The sequence below is a fragment of the Strigops habroptila genome, chromosome 13, assembly GCF_004027225.2.
Source record: "Strigops habroptila isolate Jane chromosome 13, bStrHab1.2.pri, whole genome shotgun sequence".
Lineage (NCBI taxonomy): Eukaryota > Metazoa > Chordata > Aves > Psittaciformes > Psittacidae > Strigops > Strigops habroptila.
Genome location: NC_044289.2, coordinates 12,888,023 through 12,909,624, shown reverse-complemented (window position 1 = coordinate 12,909,624; position 21,602 = coordinate 12,888,023). Strand labels below are relative to the sequence as shown.

The 21,602-nt window shown below is 40.3% G+C and overlaps 1 protein-coding gene across 4 annotated transcripts in view; it reads right to left on the bottom strand.

Annotated features, from left to right (window-relative positions):
* Window positions 1–314: 314 nt before the first annotated feature.
* Window positions 315–21,602, bottom strand: part of OSBPL2 (oxysterol binding protein like 2) — a 36,741-nt gene continuing 15,453 nt past the window's right edge. For all 4 annotated transcript variants that reach the window (XM_030502694.1, XM_030502696.1, XM_030502695.1 and 1 more), the window contains 12 exons: window positions 16,776–16,923; window positions 16,469–16,544; window positions 14,629–14,763; window positions 13,478–13,575; window positions 12,580–12,762; window positions 9,750–9,857; window positions 8,594–8,683; window positions 7,820–7,943; window positions 5,809–5,937; window positions 4,900–5,023; window positions 4,159–4,249; window positions 315–2,982 (listed from right to left, as the gene is read on the bottom strand). In XM_030502694.1, coding sequence (XP_030358554.1) covers window positions 2,880–2,982; window positions 4,159–4,249; window positions 4,900–5,023; window positions 5,809–5,937; window positions 7,820–7,943; window positions 8,594–8,683; window positions 9,750–9,857; window positions 12,580–12,762; window positions 13,478–13,575; window positions 14,629–14,763; window positions 16,469–16,544; window positions 16,776–16,923 — 1,409 coding nt within the window. In that variant the 3' untranslated portion in view covers window positions 315–2,879. The remainder of the gene's footprint in view (window positions 2,983–4,158; window positions 4,250–4,899; window positions 5,024–5,808; window positions 5,938–7,819; window positions 7,944–8,593; window positions 8,684–9,749; window positions 9,858–12,579; window positions 12,763–13,477; window positions 13,576–14,628; window positions 14,764–16,468; window positions 16,545–16,775; window positions 16,924–21,602) is intronic.

Here is a 21,602-nt window from a genome sequence, read left to right as displayed (position 1 = left end):
AGAACAGCTCCTTGAAGCATAGCTGAACTCCATCAGCCCTCGTCATCCCTTCACCACCACCATGGTTACCATCGCTATCACCACACACCACCTCAGACCCCACGCACCGCAGGGTGCCCAGGAACCGAGCCCACCCGTGGTCAGGAAGAAGCCTCCATGGCAGGGCAGGGGGTGTTCAGAGCTCTGATTTCATTGAACTCACTTTTGTCTCATCAGTGCAGCCCCAGACTGGGCTGAACAAGCCCAAAGTCACCTCCTGCCCTCCCAGACATCAGCCCTGGGACGAGTCTCACAAAAATCTCTCTGTCACCATCTAGAGGCCCAAAGGGTGTTAAGTATTTATTATAATTTCTTTCTAGATGGTTTCTCTACAGAGCTGTATCAACATAATCTAACACAGTTATCTTATATACAGTGTTTAATCAAGTTATAAAAGTGACATTCTTTCAAAAGGTGCAAAGTTATTCATGTTTTGACACGTAAACTACTGAGGCGAGATCTGCATCGAAAAGAAAACTTGTTCAGAGCATCAGGAGTCCCAGGGGAAGCCAAGCACAGACCTGTGGCCGGGAGGGGAAAGAATCTGAAGTGTTGGCAATGAAGAACAATAAATTAGAAGAAAGGGTTTGAACGCGTCTGAAACTTTACTAAAAACCTCAGAGGAAGGGGAGAAGAGGGTAAGGACACAATGAATGAAGTGTTCTTACTTTAGAAATCTTCCCAATTTCTTTTCAAATCCCATGAAGATCCTATAGGGAAGTTTGGATTAAACACAAGTTTTTCATGCTTTCACCTAATGACAAGGCTTTGAATTTAAATTGTAACGAGAGGGATGCCAACCTGTACACTTCTTATAAACAGAGTATTTCTTTAGCAATTACTCTTTTTCCCTTCAATTTCTACTTCTATGCATTGTTTTAAAAACACTACTCCACCATTAAACACACTACATAAAGTTCAGGCAAACTTTAACCTCCCATCAGATGTTACACTGGAATCCTTTCAATCCTCGCCTCACAAAGGGCTCCCTGCGCTGCTTGCAGCAGGTTTGGGAAGGGGTCACCATGCCTGGCACGGTCATTAAAGTTCATCTTTTTATATAAAAATGTATTTTTGTGCTGTCCCACAGGGCTCAGCAATGTCTTTGTAAGAGTCAAGTGTTTCTGTGCTTACGAGGAACCGATGCACCCCACTGCGCACCGTACACCGAGGCGAGCTTGCGAGGCCCGAGACCTGCAACCACACCAAGTCTGATTTCTGGCAACAGAACAACGTTGCCACCAGCACGTTCCAGGCTGCCCTGAATTTCTACAGCTTCTGTCATTTTTCCAATGAACACCTAAATTTCCCCCAAATTTAAAGTTACTCTAACCATTAGATGCCTGACTGGATACAAAAACGTCTCTCCACAAGTCAGTCAATTCTCTTTTGCTTTTTCATCCTGCAGCTGGGAGAGAAGCACTTTCAGAGTCTCCTCTCTGGATGAAGCCACGTGTGTCCTGGACATCAATCACAAAATGAACTCCTCCAGCTGCTGGTGCTTAACACCAGCAATTGCTGAACTGCTGTAACCTTAGAGCTGTGCAGCCACTCTCTGGTTTTACCTGGTTACTCAATTAAAAACTTGGATAAAAAAAGCAGCAACATTAGGATTAGTTTTAATTACTGGACTTCTTTTTTCCAGCCTCTCTCCCCCCTCACCCCTCCAAAGTGTACCACTTGAACCAAAATGAATGCATCAATTCAGTAATTCTTTCCAGGGTTATATGGCTTTGATGGTTTGACATGGAACAAAAGAAATCTGACGTTTCGACATCACGTGCTCACAGAAAACTTGTAATAGGTAGAACTCTGCCAAAGCTTGAAGTTGATTTCTGCTTTTTCACAACATACAAAACAGACATGACCTAATAATGAAAAACATGCAAACCAAAACGTCCCCAGAATATGAACCTGTGTGGCTATAGACACCGAAAGTGCTTCCAAAGAGTTTAGCCTAGAAGCATACATAGCGCCAAAGCTGCCAAAGGTAGTGCAGAAGATTTAAGCCTCCAAGTGGTAGCAAGCAATATATTTTACATTGTAACCACCTCGACATTCCTGCAATTGCTTCCAAAGCTTCTGGTAGTTCTAGAACAGCATTTGACTTCAGAAAAAGCACATTTTTTAATGCACCCTTCCCTTCTCTTTAACGTATGCTTTATGTAGGTTTATCACAGGTATACAGTTTAATGCTCACAGTGTCCCGAAGTTGTGAAGACTCTGTAATAGACAACTACATGTTGGGAAGCTCAGCTTGGGTTTTGTTTCCCCGAGTCAATCCATTATTGAATCATACTGAGGGGCCAGGAGCTGGTCCCCCCGTAGTGCTACATACCGTACAGAAGTCCACATGCATCTCTTCACGGGGAGCATCCACAGCGCTAGATTTGATCCTGCTGGTACAACGTTAGCTTTTCATCCCTGCTCCGAGTTCCAAAAACCTTCAGATTCTTCACTATTGTACTAAGTAACAAGGATATTATCTCTATTTTATTTAAGTTACGTAGTTCTCAAGGATGTTATGTGCTCTACCAGGTACAGCATATCTTCCTGACAAAGAAACTAGGGGGTGGAAATGAAGAACCAAAAGGTGCCTTTGAAAATTAGTGAAAATAATGATGATTTCAGGTGCAGCTTTATGGACAGAATGCAACAGTATTTCAATATTTGGCAATCCAACATTAGTGCTAATTAAATCCTTGATTGTTGACCCATAGACTTTGTGTTAAAATTGACTTAGAAAAGCTGGTTTTTGCTATCAACAAAACCAGTGACTGGCTTGGAACGAAATCTAGGAGCTGGATGTCCAGATGAGATGAGCAATTGGTTCTGTGATTTCAGTATATGTCTGGGCAGTCTGAGAAATTCCTATCAAAATAGCCACCTGAGTACAGCCAATCTGAAGTCCCAGTGTAGGGGTTAGTGCCTTGATGAAACCATCTGGAAAACAAAAGAAAGGAAAAGGAAAGAAAAAAAAGCAAACAGAGTGAGCAGTTATTAAGAGGGGAAAAAGAACAACTTTGCTTCTTTCATAAAACATTGGAAAAAACACACTGCTATTTCTTATTAGAAAATGAAATACCTCAGGAAATAGCCCGAGCATGAAAAATAAGGCATTAAACCTCCTACACAGTTATCACCACCTTGTAAAGCACCTTTTTATGATTATTTTTAACATAAAGTCAAGGAGGAGTATGAAAGGGCTTTCATACTGCCCCATTCCAAATAAAAATAACTCTAGATTAGATATATTCATCTTTACTTTAAAAGAATGCCAACTCAGTTCCACAATCCTTTTGTAATCCTGTCCAAACAGGAAGGAGTTTGGGCCTGTGGAGCTGTACTTTGCAATAACAGATGCTCCCTTTTTAGCCACGTTGACTGAAAACAATTCTATGTTTTCTGGAAGAGGTTTTCAAAGGCATTCACTGGAATTAGGCTGTAGCTGCTCCTCCAGGCTTTGGGAAGAGAATGTCTCTTCTGAATTTCAGGAAATCATGGGAGCATCCCAAAGTTCTTGCCTTTGAAGGAAGCACCTGAAGGAACTGGCCATGAGCATGCACCTGACTGCAGAGCATTGGCATCTGTGTAAAGGAACCAACAGGAGCAGCATCCAAACCACACATCACTGATGCATTCTGTGACAGGGAAGTCACTTGAATATGCAACAAAAAAAGCCATTTCTGAAGTATCCAAGGCAAGAAATCATAAAAGTGTGAAAATAAAAGGCCTCAGAGGGCCACAAGGTCTTACTCAACTGCCAAAAGCTGGACAGGAATTGGTTAAAGAACAGATGAGACTTCATATTTTATTCATTCTAATAAAAATATGACATCTGGAGGTTGTAGAAAACAAACCCAAAGAACCCCAACACTACCACAGTACTTCATTAGACAGGTTTCAGCATTTAACATTGGATACCTTCATCCTGGAGAAATTACCAGCAATTTTGGCTTCCAGCTACATTATTTAGTTGTTGACCCAGCAAATTTGCTTTAGGTGACATTAAGTGCTGCCACGCAGGAGATCAAACACGCTGCCTTGGATAAACACCCTTCAAGCAGCACACCAAACCATTCCAAGCATTAAACAAATGCCCAGCTTCCATCCCCTTACCGTGTGTGCCACTCCACCTCATCTTTCGCACGCTCCTTGCGAGCAGCTCTCTGTTTCTCCTCTAGTCTCTCTTTTTCTTTGCTAGCCACATCTAACATGTCAAGAAAAGATTGGTTACTTTGCAAAACAGAAACAGAAACGCAGAAAACACAGAAAAGACTGCAGAGAAATTAAATACAGTTCATGTAAGCACGAGGAAAAGCATTTGCATTACAAAATCTCACTGAACAACAACAATCTCACGCAAGAAAACCCTTCGACTGTCATTTCAGAACAATTGCTACTACAAACACAGTGTCAAAAATGAAATTTGGGTGGTTTATCTCTCAGAAACACTGCCCTGAGACAGCAGGAAAGAACTTGGATTAGGCATAATAGAGAGTGTGACTTTTTCACTATTTGGCCATGTGTTTTTGGTGACAAACACCAGAGCATGTCTGTTCACCACATGTCTTTCCAGACAAGCTCCAGAGCAAGAGAGCGTATCTGCCAGTTTCCCCCCAAGCTAGCAAACATGCAAATACACCGTAACAGAGGACAGCAGTCTTGGGATCCACTTTGGACACATTTTCTGGGAGAAAACAGACATACATTGTTCAAATGTATGTTCATTAACACAGGGTGAAAATGAGTTAAGGCTGCTCTGGGAATGAGAAACTGAAGACCTGTATCAACAGCCTCCCTTCTGCCATCCCCTCTCAAAATACTAACGTGTAAGTATCTCCCCCAGCAAACACGTACCCATGTTTCCATTTTCCATGTTTCTGATATCTGGACGTAGCCGACAGTCAGTGGGAGCTAATATTGCTTCCATGCCCTTCTCCAGCTCATTGAGACTCACAGCAAAACTGGTGAAATTGTACATCTTAAAAGCAAATCAAAGATAAAATACATCTTAAAAGCAAATCAAAGATAAAATACAAGTTATTCTGGCGAAGTGGCACTGGGTTCCCTCTACTGAAAAGATACAATGGAGCTTCCAAGAGAAATTGCTGAGTCAAACCTTCCCGCACTGCCTGCCCTGAAAGCAAGGTCAAGCTCATACAAAACTGGGTTTGGAGGGGAGGGACAAGGAAAGGCAAAAGAAGGGATGGAAATCACAGCTTTCATTTTTTTAAGCACTCTTTGATTCAGAGGATTAACACAGATTTTCCTCCCTGATATGTAACGTCATGATTTTTATGAAAAAAAAAAAACCAACACAAAAAAACTGAACCCAAAAAACCACCCACACCTAAAAGACCAAAAGCTCTTGCTGAAACTATTGAAGTTAATATTCAGCTGCCCAGTTACTGCATTTTGGAATCCTGTCTTCTAACAGCAGGGTCAGCAGAGGGAATGTGTTCCCATATTCTAGCCACTCCAAGCTCTCTCACACGTTCACCCACGCCACCAGGCCCACGCTGAAGCAGCTGCAGTCAGACCATGTGTTCTTGCTACCTCCTTTGACACAGCAGTGATGTTTTGAGCACAGGATCAAAGCACAGAGCTTGCCGTAGTGTAATTTTTCACCTGTAGCACGAACTGCCAGAGCCTGTCAATGTGCATCCTAAGGTCGGACACTTCAACAAGGTCTCCCTCCAACATCTCTCATGTTCCCTTGGATAAATCACTAGCGATAGCGACGCACAGACTGATTGAAGCAGTTACCTGTGAGGAGTTTGGTGGCCTACAATTTATTCTCCAAAGTAATTTACTGCCTGGTATGAACTGCACCGTGTCTTGAACCTCTGGCATATCATCAGCCTCATCATTTTCAGATTTAATAACATCTTCACTCTGGAACAGAGATAATATTTGGCAGGGGAACAAAAGGAAATTGGACAGTTTCATCTAGAGCTCTACAGTGACTGTTGAAGAATCTGTTCAAATCTGAGATACTAAACACTCTCCTGTACTTCTGCCTCACCCCTCACGTTTGCTTTTCCTCACTGTGTACACTGATCCTCTCATTCTTATTGTAATGTCTTGCTCCTGATATCTCTGAAATGTCTCCCACCAACTTGAATGTCTGTTTAAAACATAAATCAGTAATAGTAAACTAATGTCTTTCAGAAGCCTTTTCTCTGACTTCCCATCTGTCCCATGCCATAGCTTAATTTCACCCAATATGACTATTACTCCTTCAAGTTGAAATAAGACAAGACTGCAGTTTAAACTAGTTCCCATAATGGCCTAAGACTGACAAATAGGACATACCTGCTTTTGTATATTGCTTCATCATTTGCAAAAGATGTGGATGTGCGATTAAACCCAGATCTGCCCTTGTTTCAGGCTCATTTCCTATGATCTAGATTCTAATAACTATTATTACTGCAATTTTTCTCACTGCAAAGACTGTGTACTTAAGTTTATAAATATAGTGTCCTTCCTTCAATGTTGCTTTGTTACCAGCTGCACTGCTATAATGCATATCTAAAATCAAACACCGTGTTCTTCAAGAGGCTGCTCTCATGATCTGAGGGAATCTGCCTGTGGTAGGACACAGCTACACTGTGGAATTTCAGGGGATTTCACCATGAGAAACCATTTAAAACCACAATAACCAGAAGGGAAGTTTAAGGCAATAATATCCTAGAGTGACAGTGTTACAGTTTTCCTCCCTCCCCTTACTCTCACCCCCTTTCTACTTTCTTTCTGCCCCCTCTGACATGACCCATTTATTTTATTCAAGAACACCCTATTAAATTAAACAGGGCCTGTTTTATACACTAGAAAACAGCTCCATATGGTTAAAAGACTAATTTCAATCATTTGGTTTTGAGTATTCATAATTTAAAAGGACTCTTTTAGGCTACTTTCCATGTCAACATCTGTTTTACTGTTAAAAGAGTTCCCCATCTAAATATAGGTTCAACAGGAAGGAAGGAAGTAAAGAAAGAGTTGATTTTTGTAAGATGAACAGAACCTTATTATATAAAGCAAAAAGAAAAAGTCAAAATACAAGCCTGTACCATGACGGAATCCAGAGCCAAAACCAAGGCCTCTAGATTCTTCTCATGTGAATACTTTTTAATGCAAATTTGAGCCTCTTAACATTAAGAGTGATGAGATTCTGTTTAACTTATCGTTTTCAATGAACAACCAGGGTCTGCAAGGCCCTGTTGATACCAGGAAATCCAAGAGTCTTCTGGTGCACGAGACAACACTGAGGCCTTGGTGGTAACTCACCTGACACTGCTTACATGTGATGAAAAAACCCTGCATCTTTCCAGACCCCTTTGTTGTCTTGGCTGTCTACATCACACATTCTAAAAGGCTGCATCACCAAAAAGCATAACTGACTTCAACTTGTAATTATTTTTAATGCCTAAATCCTAGCGTTGTCACATCTGGAGCTGGCAGTAAAGCCACCTTCCTCATTCAAGGACTGGACAACATCAGCTTGGGGCTGATAATTGATGACTTCTCTTTGACAAACTTCTATCAAACACCATCCTATAAGCTCACTTCAACACCAGCAGCTCACAGAGAAGTCTACACAAGTTCAAAGTGCAATGTATTCTCACAGGACTAGCAGTGCCCACATCCAACCCCTACCAAAAGACAGACTGTTTTAACCCTCCATTCACCACCACCCAACCATTTCTGAACAGAAGATGTTTTCCTTTCATTTCTCCTCTTTCAGTATCCTTCCTCCCTGAAGAACCCTGGACCTTACCGGCTTCGGTTTCTTCTGCTCACCACCTCTCTTCTCATTCTTTTTGTAAGTCTCATACGTAGTGGGATCAGTGCACCACAAGCATTCTGTCCACTTGCCATAGATCACACACAGCTTCTTTCTGCTGCAGAGAAAGCAAAGGACATTCAGCTTTTCTTTCTTTATAAAGCCTTCTAAGCCAAGTCATAGATTCTGATCTATATTCAATACACAACTTCCTACTTTGTTGTATTTTACTTTTCTTTGCAGGTATCTTAGAAGCCAGATACTTGACAATGCAAAGAAAAGGTTTCAGCTTATTCCAGTCTTTCTGGTATTCAGTCGTGCAGAACACATCCTCATGACTTAGTCACATGTTGTTGTCACTGTCAAATGAGTGTGGGTGCAATAAAGCCAGTAGTTTACAATACAGAGACTCAGGGTCAAATAACAGCTTTGGGTTTGATTGAAAGTTTCTAATAACCATATTGTCATTATTTTAAACTGAAGACTGGAATTGTGACTGTACAACAGTGAAATCAGTTCTCACTACTCTGCATTCTCCCTGCATACCTTTATTTTCAAAGGCTGGTGAGGAGACTTTCTCTAATACTGCTTAAAATAATCATCCTAAAATCAAGGGGTTCAATACTGACACAGAGAACAGAGATGGGTTACAATCTGCATTGCCATGTGCCAGCAACTCTGCAGTCCCATCAGCTGCGGTCACTATGCCAGCAAAAGAAATGCCTCAGTGCTCAGAAATAGAGAAACCAAACAGCTTTTATCACTTACTTTTTGTCCTGAATGTGTCCCTCTACTCTGTGAAGCTCTTTCCCAAACAATCCACATGGTTTAAAATTAAGGACACATTTATCTCCAGTGCTGTAGAGGAAATAAGTACATGCTTACAGAAGCAAGCCCCTAAACACATTGGAAAGTTCACTTTTTTACCTTATTTAGCCTTTATCATGTAGCTACAGTTAGCTGGGGGTAGTTATAGTACTAGGAATAAAAGAATGCCACCTTGTATGCTACGTAACCCACGCTATCAGCACACTGCAATTCAGATTAATATCTACTTACAGCTAACTGCAATGAGAAATGACTTTTACAAATGACCTACACAGGAAAATCCAGTGAAATGCATTCAAAAGTTACCTCTAAATAGCTTATCAAAAATTCTGAGCATTTTACAGACATAACCCCGCATTGTATTCCAGCATCTTCTTTGCATTGAGATGTACACATATGTAAATAATCTCTCCCAGTGAGGTATCAGGCCAAGTTTCTATGGCAAGCACAAAGACACCATCATGGGGGTTTTGTGCAAATAGAGGAGACAGGATTGTAGATTTGATTCTATGAGAAGTATCAAAACAGCAGCCCTGCTGGATTAAAGCTCCATTCATTGACAGAAAAACATGTGTAGAAATAACAGTTTTCACAGAATTCTCTCCCTCACCCTTACAGGAGGTAATTTATAGAAGGTAAAAAGCTCTTAGAGAGGCAGTTGGCAGAGCAATTGACATGCTCTAAGTTCACATTACCCTACTCTGCAGTCATTTTTCTGTGCTGTACCCTTCCTTTAAGACATCCTCTGTTATCAAAACTAAAGAGAGTTTCAAAACCAAATCACAACCAACATGACAAGAGGTCCACTGCAAGCCTTTGACAATTATTCCATTTTTAATGGTTCTGGAGTTTAAATTTAATTCCTGTTCTCTGTCCACAGGGCCGAATTTGAATGGGGAATTGACAAATGTACATCTTTGCATCCCATAAGCCATCAAGACTTGTGCCTTTTCATTAGTAGTATTATGATACTAAGCCCAGCTCAAGGAATAGTTTGCATGTCAGAAGCGTGGGGGGCAGAACTATCTGCTTTGTAGAGACTATTGCATGGTTGCTCCTGTTACAAGCCAACCCTCAGCTTCATGATTAGCATTACCTGTGATTTACAATCTCTACTGTTCCATACTGTTCTAACCACAGTTTACCAATAATTACATTATGTACACAACAGGTTGGATTCGTCCACGTGTAAGCTTCATTATGTCTGCAAAGAAAACAGAAATAAATCATTTTCTTGTGCTTGAGTTGGAATGTAAACCTGGTCTCAACTCTGTTCATGGCAGGGCAGAATATTTAGCACTTCTGTGAACAGCCAGCAGTTGACTTCAAAACAGAAAAGAAACAGACTTTTCTTTATGAGCCAACAATGTGTGTATCTAAACCTTAGTGCAAGTTAATACAGTGATATCCCTTTATTTTTCTTCCCTCTCAGAGTTGAAATAGTAAGTTGCTGTGCTTTTGATTACAGATTCCAGCCCAACATAAACAGCTTTAATAATTCATCTTTTAAAGTTGTATGTTATAAAACATAATACTCGCAGGAGAACCAGACTTAAAAACTAACTCCTAATAGTGTCTTCTCTTCAACTGCTGCTGCAGCACTGCAAACTTCCTCCGAAAGCTCTTTCTTGTAAACCTCCATCATTACCTAGAGAGTGCCTTTTTGTGATAAAAAAGCACTGAACATGAGTAGTTGAGTCTTCCAGCAGAGAGGTTAGTCACTACCAGTTCTGACAAAGGCAGACACTCCTCAAGGGCTGGCCAGACTAAGGCACTTGAATCACTTTACAAACACTGACTGCTAAAGGGCTTTTGAACCTGAAAAGTGTGACACGAGTCAGCAAACTGCTTACAAATACACCACAAGTTTGGGGGGGGTTTGGTTAGTTGTTTCACACCAGTAGGACACAACAGCACTATACTCAAGCTTCATAAACATGACATTTGAAAATCCCATTCATTACTCAATTCCATCCTTTTACCAAAGATTTACTGAGAAGAAAGAGAAGTCCTAGAACTGAAGAATTTTCCACTTAGTTTCATTTTGGTTTTAGTATTTTGTGAAAAGCTTCACGAAGATGAATTAAACCCTTAAAAGATTCTAAACCCTTAAAAGACATTATTCTAAAAGTGGTCAAAATGTTAAACTGGGTTCCAGTCAGCACAAGCTGACAGAGTCAAAGCCATCTATTCTCACTTATCTCTCCATGCTGGCAAAAGAAATGCTAAAGTTAACTGGCTGGCAAACAATCCGTCTTAGGAAAGCTTGCAAACTCTATTTTAATACAAAAGATACAGAAACAAGCAGCATCCTCTTTGTAACAAATGCCTTGTACTTCTACTTCCAATAAGTATGGAGAGAACACCCCTATTTAATGTTTCCAACCAGTCTGACATTTTCCAGCACAGAGGAAAAACAGATCATTGAAGCCTGACTATTTTCCACAGCAACTTTTCTTCAAGCATACTTTAGGACAATGGCTACTCATCAAGTGGGGGAAAAATTCCAGAACCCCCCAAATTCATCCCACCAGCCTTAGCACACATCTTTATTCATGAACTACTTGACACCCAAAGCTGTACAGCATAACACAAAACAGAAGACACTCATGGGCAGTGCTGATAAATTGAAACACTTATTTGTGCTGGAGAAGTGAGGGAGAAGTGTATTTTTCTAATGCATGTTTTGCAAACACAGTCATGGTTAACGTAAATGCAGTACTTCACACTGACTTGCAATTTTGCTTCCTAAATGGTTACTTGTTCACACAAGCCCTGATCAGTTCTCGGACTACTCAACCCAACAGAATGGGATGAATCACAATGCTGAGAGGCTCAAAATTTGATTTCCACTTCTGCTGCTAACTTGAAGCAATTATTTAAAGTAAATGCTTTAATGGTTTATATTCCAGCTTAAATCTGTGCCCTGTAATATGATTAGGCTGAATAGGACTTTTAATAGTCTTCTAATAAAGGCTTCTCTCTCAAGCAACAGACTTTATTTTTGTCACATATACGCTAATATTCATAGTTCCTTCTTCATTCAGAAGAAATTTCCTCTATTTTCATTACCATTTATATCCAAGACCAGTTCATACTTTTATAAGCTTTGGAAGATTAGATGCCAGCGGCTTGAAAATTAAACTATACCTTCAAAAGCAACTACAGGCAAAGTCAACACTTGTTATGGCAGACAAGTTGATTCCTCATTGAAACCAAATGCTTAGAAATTTCATCAGACAACATTTCAAACAACCTTTTGGGAAAGCTTTTAGAAAAGCACTTTTCACTGTTCAATTGCAGAACAATTTTTCTGCAACTATTACCTTGTGTATCCCTGTGTCCTACTTGGGAAAGGTCGAGAGTCGTTGTGCCACCAGGGCACAAACCAACTTACAGAAAGTCACGTAGTTTATAAGACACATCTGCAGTTACAGACAAGCCTGGGAGCAATCTGGACAGGCATTCTGGATCTTAATGGGAAGGTGATCATACACGGGAAGTGTTAAACAGGTGACAAGGCAATCCTGACAAGTTTCTCACCCTCCCTTCCCACATGGAACAGCTATTCTGAAGATGCAGTTTCTTCCACACAAACAATGAAAGCCAACAACAATATTTAGAAGTGAGATGAGCTTGGATAGCCCAGTAATAGAATTTTATCTCTCTAAATTTGACATGCCTTCACAGAACTGCCTTTCAGTAGCATTCCACTGTTAAGAACTGCTAATTTTCACAATGGAAAAACTGGGTCACATTGCTCCAGCTACACAAGCATGACATAACTTAAAACAAGCAGAGCCCTGAAATTAAGCAGTGAAAATTAACTTGAGCAAGAGGTGTTTAGATCACCACCTATGAAGAGCCAATATATTCAAGTTAATGTTAAGGAGATCAACATAAAGGTATTTACTTCTCATACTCACTTCAGAAGCTCCAAAGTAATTGTTCCTCGAGGCTCCGCTTCTATACTCTTGCCCCAGAATTTTAGTTTGGGATAGATTGATCCATGAAAAATGAAATCCTTATTGAGGCCTTCAGAATAAAATGCACTAATAGGTGGGTGGTGGCTGACTTGTTCTGATATAAACCTAAACCCTAAATCTTCCCTAGAAACAACAAAAAAAGAGCATTAAACAGTAACTAGGTTTTTTGATGTTACAAGAGAAAAGAGTTACTCAATGCTTTAAAAAACTTGTATTGTTAGATTAAGCTGCAGGTGAGACTTTTCTAGTCCCATGACACATTTACAATTAATGAAGTGAAAGAATCTGTACTCTGAACACCTTCTCTTTATACCCAAAACCCACCCACATTCAAACACCTGAACGACTTTCTACCCACAAACACATCTGAAGATGTTTCACTGAAATAACTCATGAAAATACTGGAACATTTTGGGCAGCAGCAGCAGGTCTGCCTGGAAATTCTCTTCTCCACTGCAGACACATCACTCATTCATTTAAGCAAGCTGGAAGCCCTTCAGAGTAACTCTGACATGATCCATCTGACATCATCAGCAAACCCTATTTAAAGTAATTAAGAGTGTCTGGTCAGGAAATATCTCTGGTGCAAGAACAAGGACCAGTTTTTCTCTGAATAATTCAAAGAACACTTTGCCTAAACCTAGAAATAAAATTACCAACTTAAGTAACAACTTCTCAAAGATTTTGAGGCAGCCTGGGCGAAAGAGAGTTTTAGATATACTCAGACATCTCTTTTAGTAGATTTTTATTTATTTCACTGAATAACCAGCCAAACCAGCATGAGAGTCTGATACAAACACACAAATAGCCCCAGCTCCTCATTTAAAGTAAATATTACCTGGTTAATTCATAGGTTTCTCCTAACAGCGGGTTAAATGGTTTGCCAGTTCTCTCCCACTGAGAAGCTACAGCAGAAACTGCAAAAGCAGCTACAGCCTAGAAGCAAATTAAGGACATATTGTTATGAGAACAGTACATTAAAACTCCAAGTTTAATACATTTGTTGCACATTATAATATTTCATTATTCTTCCAAAAAGAAAATGCTGTGTATTGCCTCAGGCCAACACATTTGTAAGCCACAGGATAAGTGATACGGAAGTGGGGAAACATGAGCAGTTAACAAGAATCTCATTTCCAAAAGGAATTATTTGCTGACTTTTGTCACGTTACACTCTGCCCCATGCTTCTCCAACTACCTCGAACAGGACAGCCTGTTCTCTTAAATCTGCTTTTCTCCTGTTTTGACTGTCCTGCACACTCAGCTCATGGAGAACAAAGCTCTTCTAGTGTCAGGCAAGCATTAGTTCTGACACAGATGAGATTTCTTGAACCATATCAGCAAATACAAAAGACATTTGGAAGCTCCTGCAGGCTGAAAAGCAGGGGTATGTGCTACACAAACACAGAGCACAAGATATACATTCCAGCTTCACTTAAGTAAAAACAGAGCTATGAGCAATACCAGTATAATCTAATGTATATAGGCCTGGCTTTACCATATTCGGTTCCTTGTTGTAAGACCAGCCAGGTACTATATTTTACTCCCAACAACCACCAGTTTTGGAGGAAAGGGTGGCAGAACTTGTCTCAGTCACAGCAATTTTTTATTCAGTAACTTAAAAATCATGGAGCTACTAAACAAATCCGTTTAGGGTGACTTAAAGCCAAGATTTCATCTTCACAACACATAAAACCCCAAAGTCTCAGTTAAAACAGTCTTGAAAAGGGTTGAGGTCCTTGGGCATCATCAGTTGAGGCAATCTCCTGCATTAGACTTCTGGCTCAAACTTTGTGCACAGCATCAAGTGTGGAAGTGTCACACGTATCTGATACAGCCACTATGAAACAAGAAACTTGTCTAGAAAGACAAATATGGGCATTGTTATGATAAGCCCAAAGAAATACTTCAGTGAGAAAAAGTCTTGAAAGACCCTGGGAGAGAAAAATCACCCTCTCAACTAAGCAGAAGGTGGTAGCTGTTACGTACCTGCATTCTTTCCAGGGGGTCTGCATGATTACAAGCCTTATTTATGAGGTATATATGTTCCATATATTCTGTTATCCGTTGAAGGAAACTCAATGGCTCGTTGAAGACAATGGGCATAGTAATTTTAGACAGCTCCTATGTAACAAAAGGATAAGTTAACTCCTTAGACACAACACTAAAGTTAACAACTGACAACAACAAGAATTGTGAAAATAAATTGTGGGTTAATTTATTTACAGCATTCTTCAAAAGACATTTGGTAAGTCTATAGTAGGCCTCTAAGTACTACAGCTGAAAGGGGCTGAAAGTGCTGCAGAACCCCACTATCGTCTGAAAGAATAAGCCAAATGGATCCAGAAAACCTAGAAAACTCAAGGAAAGTGTTACCTTCTATTGTGTGGTCCACATAAAACAGATGAGGTTAGAGTTTCCACAGATAGCAGCACTAATGTGCCAACTAGCTCATTACTGATACTTAAGTACCACGCATTCATTTGAAACCCTCACATACCTATTTGCATAAAATCTAACTATTTTACTGCAGGAACCACAAATTATTTTTTGAAAGGAACAGTTACATAAAGAATAGCATTTGAATTGCTCTAACAAATTTTCGTGGCTTTATTTAAGCAACCTGTTATTTGCATCAGAACGTTTCTCATTCTGCATGTAGATACAAGACAGACATGAAGCTCACACAGAGATTTCCAATTCTCCAGGTTCTTTTACTATATCCGAGCAAATTTTGTTCTTTAATTAAAATGGTGCACTCCTGACTGACCACTAAAGAATCACTGAAGTGATTAAAACTTAGCAGAAAGGAGAATGCCATCAGATGAACTTCATACAACATTTTCCTCACAGTGTCACAGGCAGTAAGGAGAATAATAACATTACACTCAACTGACTTAAATTGATTTGGTCCAAGGAAAGCGTTCTAGTGGATAGGTCACTCATCCTAACTAAAGGAATTTTGACAGTACAGCTGTATTTCCTAGATGACATAAGGTAAGCTACGAAAAGGGCTACTGACTTGTCTGTTCCATTCACAAAGGATTGTACTGGCAGACCTAGTCTAGAGATAAACGTAAGGCTTAATGCTTCTAAAAAGCAGATATGGCAGCACGGCCCTTCAGTGTTGAACATCCCTTTCATTCCCAATAAGAATGAAGTAGTGTAACTGAATTCCTAAAGGATTAAAATAAAACAGCAGTGATGATCAATAACAATGCAAGCATCAGGGTCCTTTAACAACACAGAGCAATGTAAAAGTCTGTGTCCCAAAGTCCAAGAACAAATCTTGTGACCCCATTACACCCACTAATACTCAAAGCCTAGTGTGGGCTCCATAACAGATCCTAAACTTTTCTATCCTTTCATCAGATGAAAGCAATTTTTTTTTGGCACAAACTGCTTAAATTATGGACAGGAGGAAAAAAGTAAAACAACAAACCAAACCAAACGTCCCCACCGCACCAAAATAAAGCCCTGAAATCACATTTTGCTAAGTAAAGAATAAAAAAGACAGAAAAGAGCATTGTGTTCATCAAACCACATTGGACTATACTGGACTATATTTTTAATGGCTTTAGTCCAGTTCTTACAGGACAGCATTACAAACGTACCACTCCACATGCTCCAACAGTTAAAGGTGGTAAGGAAATAGTATCGTTAGTAAAGGGTACAGAGTTAGTAAATTCAGAGTTGCAGTTTAAGATGATGTTCCCTACAGGACAAAATGCAAAATGTACCACATATTTTTCTTAAGGTTTCAGCAATAAAATTGAGCAGCTGAAGTGAGGAGCCCTGACCTCAGCATGCTTCAGCCAAGTTCACTTACCAGTCCAATGCATTTTTTTAGTATGCTCCACACGCTAAAATCATTCCTAGAAAACATTGGGGCAGGTAACGACGTCCTGTAAGGAGAGAAAACAACTGTCACTATCAGCCCCTTATCCAACAAGCCATTTCCAGTCATTTATGAAGGAAGCAAAGCATTAACCTACAGTTGACTTAAGCAGCAGACAAGTGCAATGTCTTTTCAGTTCCAGAGAATTAAGCTCTTCCAATGAGAACAGTAATGCACCAAAAGACAATGAGCCAGCACATACCCACTTCTCATTCACTATGTAGTACCATGTGTTTACCTGTGTCTCTTAATTCCATTTTCTTGGATCTCTGTCTCTCCATTATGCTTCCCAGTCCTATTGCTTTGGTGTGGATCTAGATCAAGCATTTCTGCAACTTTATGATTTGCTTCTGAAAAGTCTCCTGAAGAATTGTCAGAATCAAAGCCTGTATAAAAACCATAAGAAATCTGCTGCATTCATTAGGAACCTTATTACGCCCCAGAGTGCCATTCACATTTTATAACTTTCACAGCATAAGTACACTTATATCAGGTTATTTAATTTTAACGAATATCAGTGTGAAAACCCATTATTAAATGAGCTCATGTCCAAAGAGTATTTAGAGCCAAGTACTACATTAGAATCAAGCATTCTCAACTCATTTTTCACACTGCTGAATATAAAACCAACTTAGAAGCTCACAAGTTCTTCGGAGGGCCCTAATCAGGTTAACTGCATTGTCTCTTCTTCAGGGCTGCACTGTGATGACAATAATTCTGTTCAGTTATGAAGCTTTCCTCAAAGAACTTAGAAATATTGAAATTAGCTTGCTTACACTGCTAACGGGCAGGAAGCAAGTGAAAGAGACGAGCAATTTCAAAATACAGCAGCAAACATCCAGACTACTAGAGCAAAAGAAATGTAGGATATTTAATGCAGGATATCTAGTGAGCAACCGAGTCTAGTGGAAGGTGTCCCTGCCCGTGGCAGGGGGTTGGAACTGGATGATCCCAGGTCCCTTCCAGCCCAAACCACCCTATGATTGTAACTTCTTTTTGCCATCCACGTGTGCAAACCATATAACACTTCCCTAATGGTTACAGCAAGAACCTGTGGACACCAGGTGTCATTCCCTGAGCTCTACAAGCAACCCAAAGCATGACCTAGAGCAGGTGGCTCCACTTCCTATCACCCAATTCCATCCACTTAGGTAGATAGCTACTGGAACACCATTGTAAGTAAATGCCAGCACCCCAGTAACAACATGCTTTAAACAGCTTTAAGAATAAAAGAAAGTTAAACCAATGTGAACCTACAGAACACAAGCCTCTGTCATCAAGCAGCCATAAGCATTAGTTGGACCAAACTGACTGCAGAATCACTTGTTAACAACAAATAAGGATCAGTTGCAGCACCAATATAGAGCACCCTAAAATGACGCATTAATACAATCCTCCTTCACAACTGTCACAGCATCACAATGGAAAGCACTGCTCATCAACCCATGTAATAAAGGAATATCTTTGTTGAAAATAATTCAAAGAGCATGAAGCCCTTTCTGAGTGCCACAAGGGCCAATTCTTCATCAAGAACCTCAAGATTATTTCAGATTCCAGCTTCCGATTTAAGAGCCAAAAGCAACATGAAAACGTGTATCTGCTGGCATACAATTCTTTAAGGAATACACTAACATCATTTTTGTATTCCTTCCATTCAGAGATAAAGACCATGATAGTAACATTCAAAACTGCACAAGGAAGTAACACCAATATGATCTTATTTGGTAAACAGCAGCTGTAATGGGTGATGTCATGTGTTAAACCATCTCCTACATTTTGATGTCACAAGCATGTAATTATACAGCAATAACCACACCTTAGCAGCCTTAGTACTTAATTGGAAAGTATGAGAGTCATTATATATAGAGAGAGAGATACACACACACACACATATATATATATATATTCGGGTCATTAAACTGAAGTCTAGCTTCAGTCAACCCACAACAAAATATTTCTGATTTTAAAATGGCATTTCTAACCACATATTAACTTTCTTTGGAACCTGTTACAGTACAAGGAGATGGAAAAGGCAAGTACTCTTGGGCAAAATAGCTGTTACTAGTTTCTTTGATGAAGTTGGCAAAGCCGGATAAGCTTTATGGTACAATCACCCTCACCCAGAGAGCTGATAAGTGCACCCAACATGAGAAACAGCATCACATTTCATGGGCACTTCAATGAGATAAACACACCTAAATGTAAATGTAAAGCTTCCTAACAGGAACAGTCAACTGGTTTATAAGGGAATAGTTACGAAAAATGTTACTGGAATTACATTGTACCTGAAACCACACTAATCCTATCAAATGTTCAACTGCAACTGATCCTTATTTGGTTTTGATTCACACAAGTCTTTCTGTTTCTCTCTGATTTGGAATTGGTTTGCCCTGTTCCCATTCAGCACAATGGGGAATTCAGATTCAGGCATATGTATTATTTATGGACAACAACTGGTAAGTAAATAGATGTCAATTCAAACACGTGTCTCGCATACAAACAACAATTAAATCCCTGCTCCAGAAAATTAAGATATAGCAGAAATACGAAGTCTGCTTTATCAGAGTGCACCTCCACCTCATTACTTTAAAAACCCCCCAAAACCCACAACCAACCAACCAAACCAAAAACATCACTAGAGTACACAGCTAGACAATCACTACATTTCCAACTACACTTTCAACCTTCAGTACCAGCTGGCTTGTCTACTACAGGCCCATTGAGAAAGTTTTCAAAGCTATTTCTCAATGAAGTTCTAAGTATTATAGTTCTGTGAAGAACCATCCAAAGAATGTACTTCACAAAGTACTGATCCGGAATAAAAATAGTTCACTGAAATGATTTGTTGTAGCTTTTCTAAGCTACAAAAAGAACCTTCCTCCAGATGCCATCAAAGCCTAGAACTTGCAAAATCGAGTAGCTAAGTTTTACTTACAGGACAGTGGCAAAAAGCCACTGGGAATGACGATAAAAATGGGGATTTAAAAGGAGGATAGGGGACCACACACTGAAATAATACATCAAAAATTAGCTTAATCAAAAGACCCAACTACATGTTAAGGGCTAGTTTTAAGAAGTCTTAAATTTTCGTAGTCAAATACTTAAGTTGGGTGCCCACATTAATCTATTTCAAGAGCTTAAAGAAAAGTGACTTGCCAGTAACTCTAGTTTTCTTAGTCTTCTTCTTCTTCCACATCTTGCAAGTGAAACAAGTTCCCGCAGACTATGCTCTGCACCAGCCTAGGAGGGAGATGAGCAGCACCCGGTCCTATGAGTCATGTACAGAGACACAAGACCTCCCCTTTCATACAGTCAGCAACTTCCTTACAGGCTAATTAAGCTCTGTCACTCAGCCAGGAATCAAAACAGCCCAGCACTGAGAACAGCACAGAGAACCTCCAGACCGAAAAAGGACATTAGCAGCAGGGATAAAGCCACTGAAGTGTAGGTAAACAGTGAAGCAAGAGGCAGTTTTTTCTTTGCCAGAAATTACCATCCTCCACTTTCCCAAACGAGTCCATGTTCACAACACACAGATGTGGCACGCTGGCCTTTCACAGAGCCACAACACTTGAAGGTTATGGTAGAATCCACTGATCCCATTTGATTCAGACATTCTGAAAACAGCGAAATCCGGCAGCAGATACCTCACTGCCTCCTCCCCAAGTGAAAGCAAGAGTTTAAAGTGAACAATAGCCAAGCAATAGGGAACAGAAGGGCAGCATCCTCACCAGTACACCAAGCTGGATGAACGTGGCACAGAACATGATTTCCATGGAACTGCAGGTCAGTGTTTCCAAAAGCAAAACTAAACTATTCATGTTTGTCAAAATAAATTACCCTGGTAACTGGCCAAGCACTTTCCTGTTCTGTGGCAATCCCTCCACAAAGCAGTTTGGCAAATAGGTATCTGACAGAACTAATGAAAGATACACTTCTGACAGAGCAGAACCTGATGGCACATGGTCTGCGATGAGATTAATGAACCCAAGGTGACACAGGCTGGAGGCAGTGATCAAAGATACATGCTCCCCATCTCACATCAATTTCAAGGAATCTGAAATTCGTCAAAGGATCAAGCACTTCACCTGATCCAGTCTTAGAGAAAACTACCTCCTGTATTTGAGAAAAGGCAGAATTAACTGAGGCCACAGGTAACATTCCCAAGGGATTCCCAAGGGGAGTACTCATTCATGAAGTAAGGATGTCGAGTGTCCAATTAATCAGCAATGCTAATAACCTCTGAACGCAAAGAAACTTCTCTCCATGGAAGCTCTTTACCAGTCACTAACTTGATTCACCACTCATGTAAATGTGCAGGATGGACCGTATTAGAAGTATAGTCATCATCCAGTCAGGGTCAAACCATGTGCCAGGAGGATGATTCCCAGCCACACAGCATGTAATTCCACCACATAAGCATGTCTGTTGGATGTGACAGGGACAGCGTCAGAAGCAGGAAACTTCCAGGCAAAGAGATGAAATCCACCACAACAAAACCCAGGGGTCTCCTTAGGATAGATTCATCTTCTAGAAGTGGATGCCATCAGTTACTAACTACAGAAAAACTATGGCTTCCTCAAGGAAGGAGGTCCCATTAGAACCTAAAAAGTTCAGCAAAGCACTGTCTGAAAGATACACAGTCCATGGTGCTAACAGGAGCAAAGGGTTGCTACAGGCATCGGCTCTTCAGGAACACGAATGCAGAAAGACCTATTTACAGTTGTTCTTAGCATCACTATGGCTTCAACAAGACACAGCTACAAAGAACTAGGTCTAGACTTCACTGGGTTTGTGCAAGTCATCCTTCAAACTGTCATCAGCTTCTAAAGCATCCAGCTGGAGAAAGAGATTGAGCACCTGTCTTTAAAGCCAGCCCCGAGGGAGAAAGAATCTGAAACAAACTACTCCAAAACTTAGCACTCCTCTTAAACCAGGTACCTGTGGGACATATTCCAAGGCAACATATATAAAGGAAAAAAGTTCAAGCTCATTTAGATCCTGGAGTGGCTGCTGCAGACCAAACACCCTCCTTCAGAAGAGGGCTCTGCTGAGAGCCTATAAG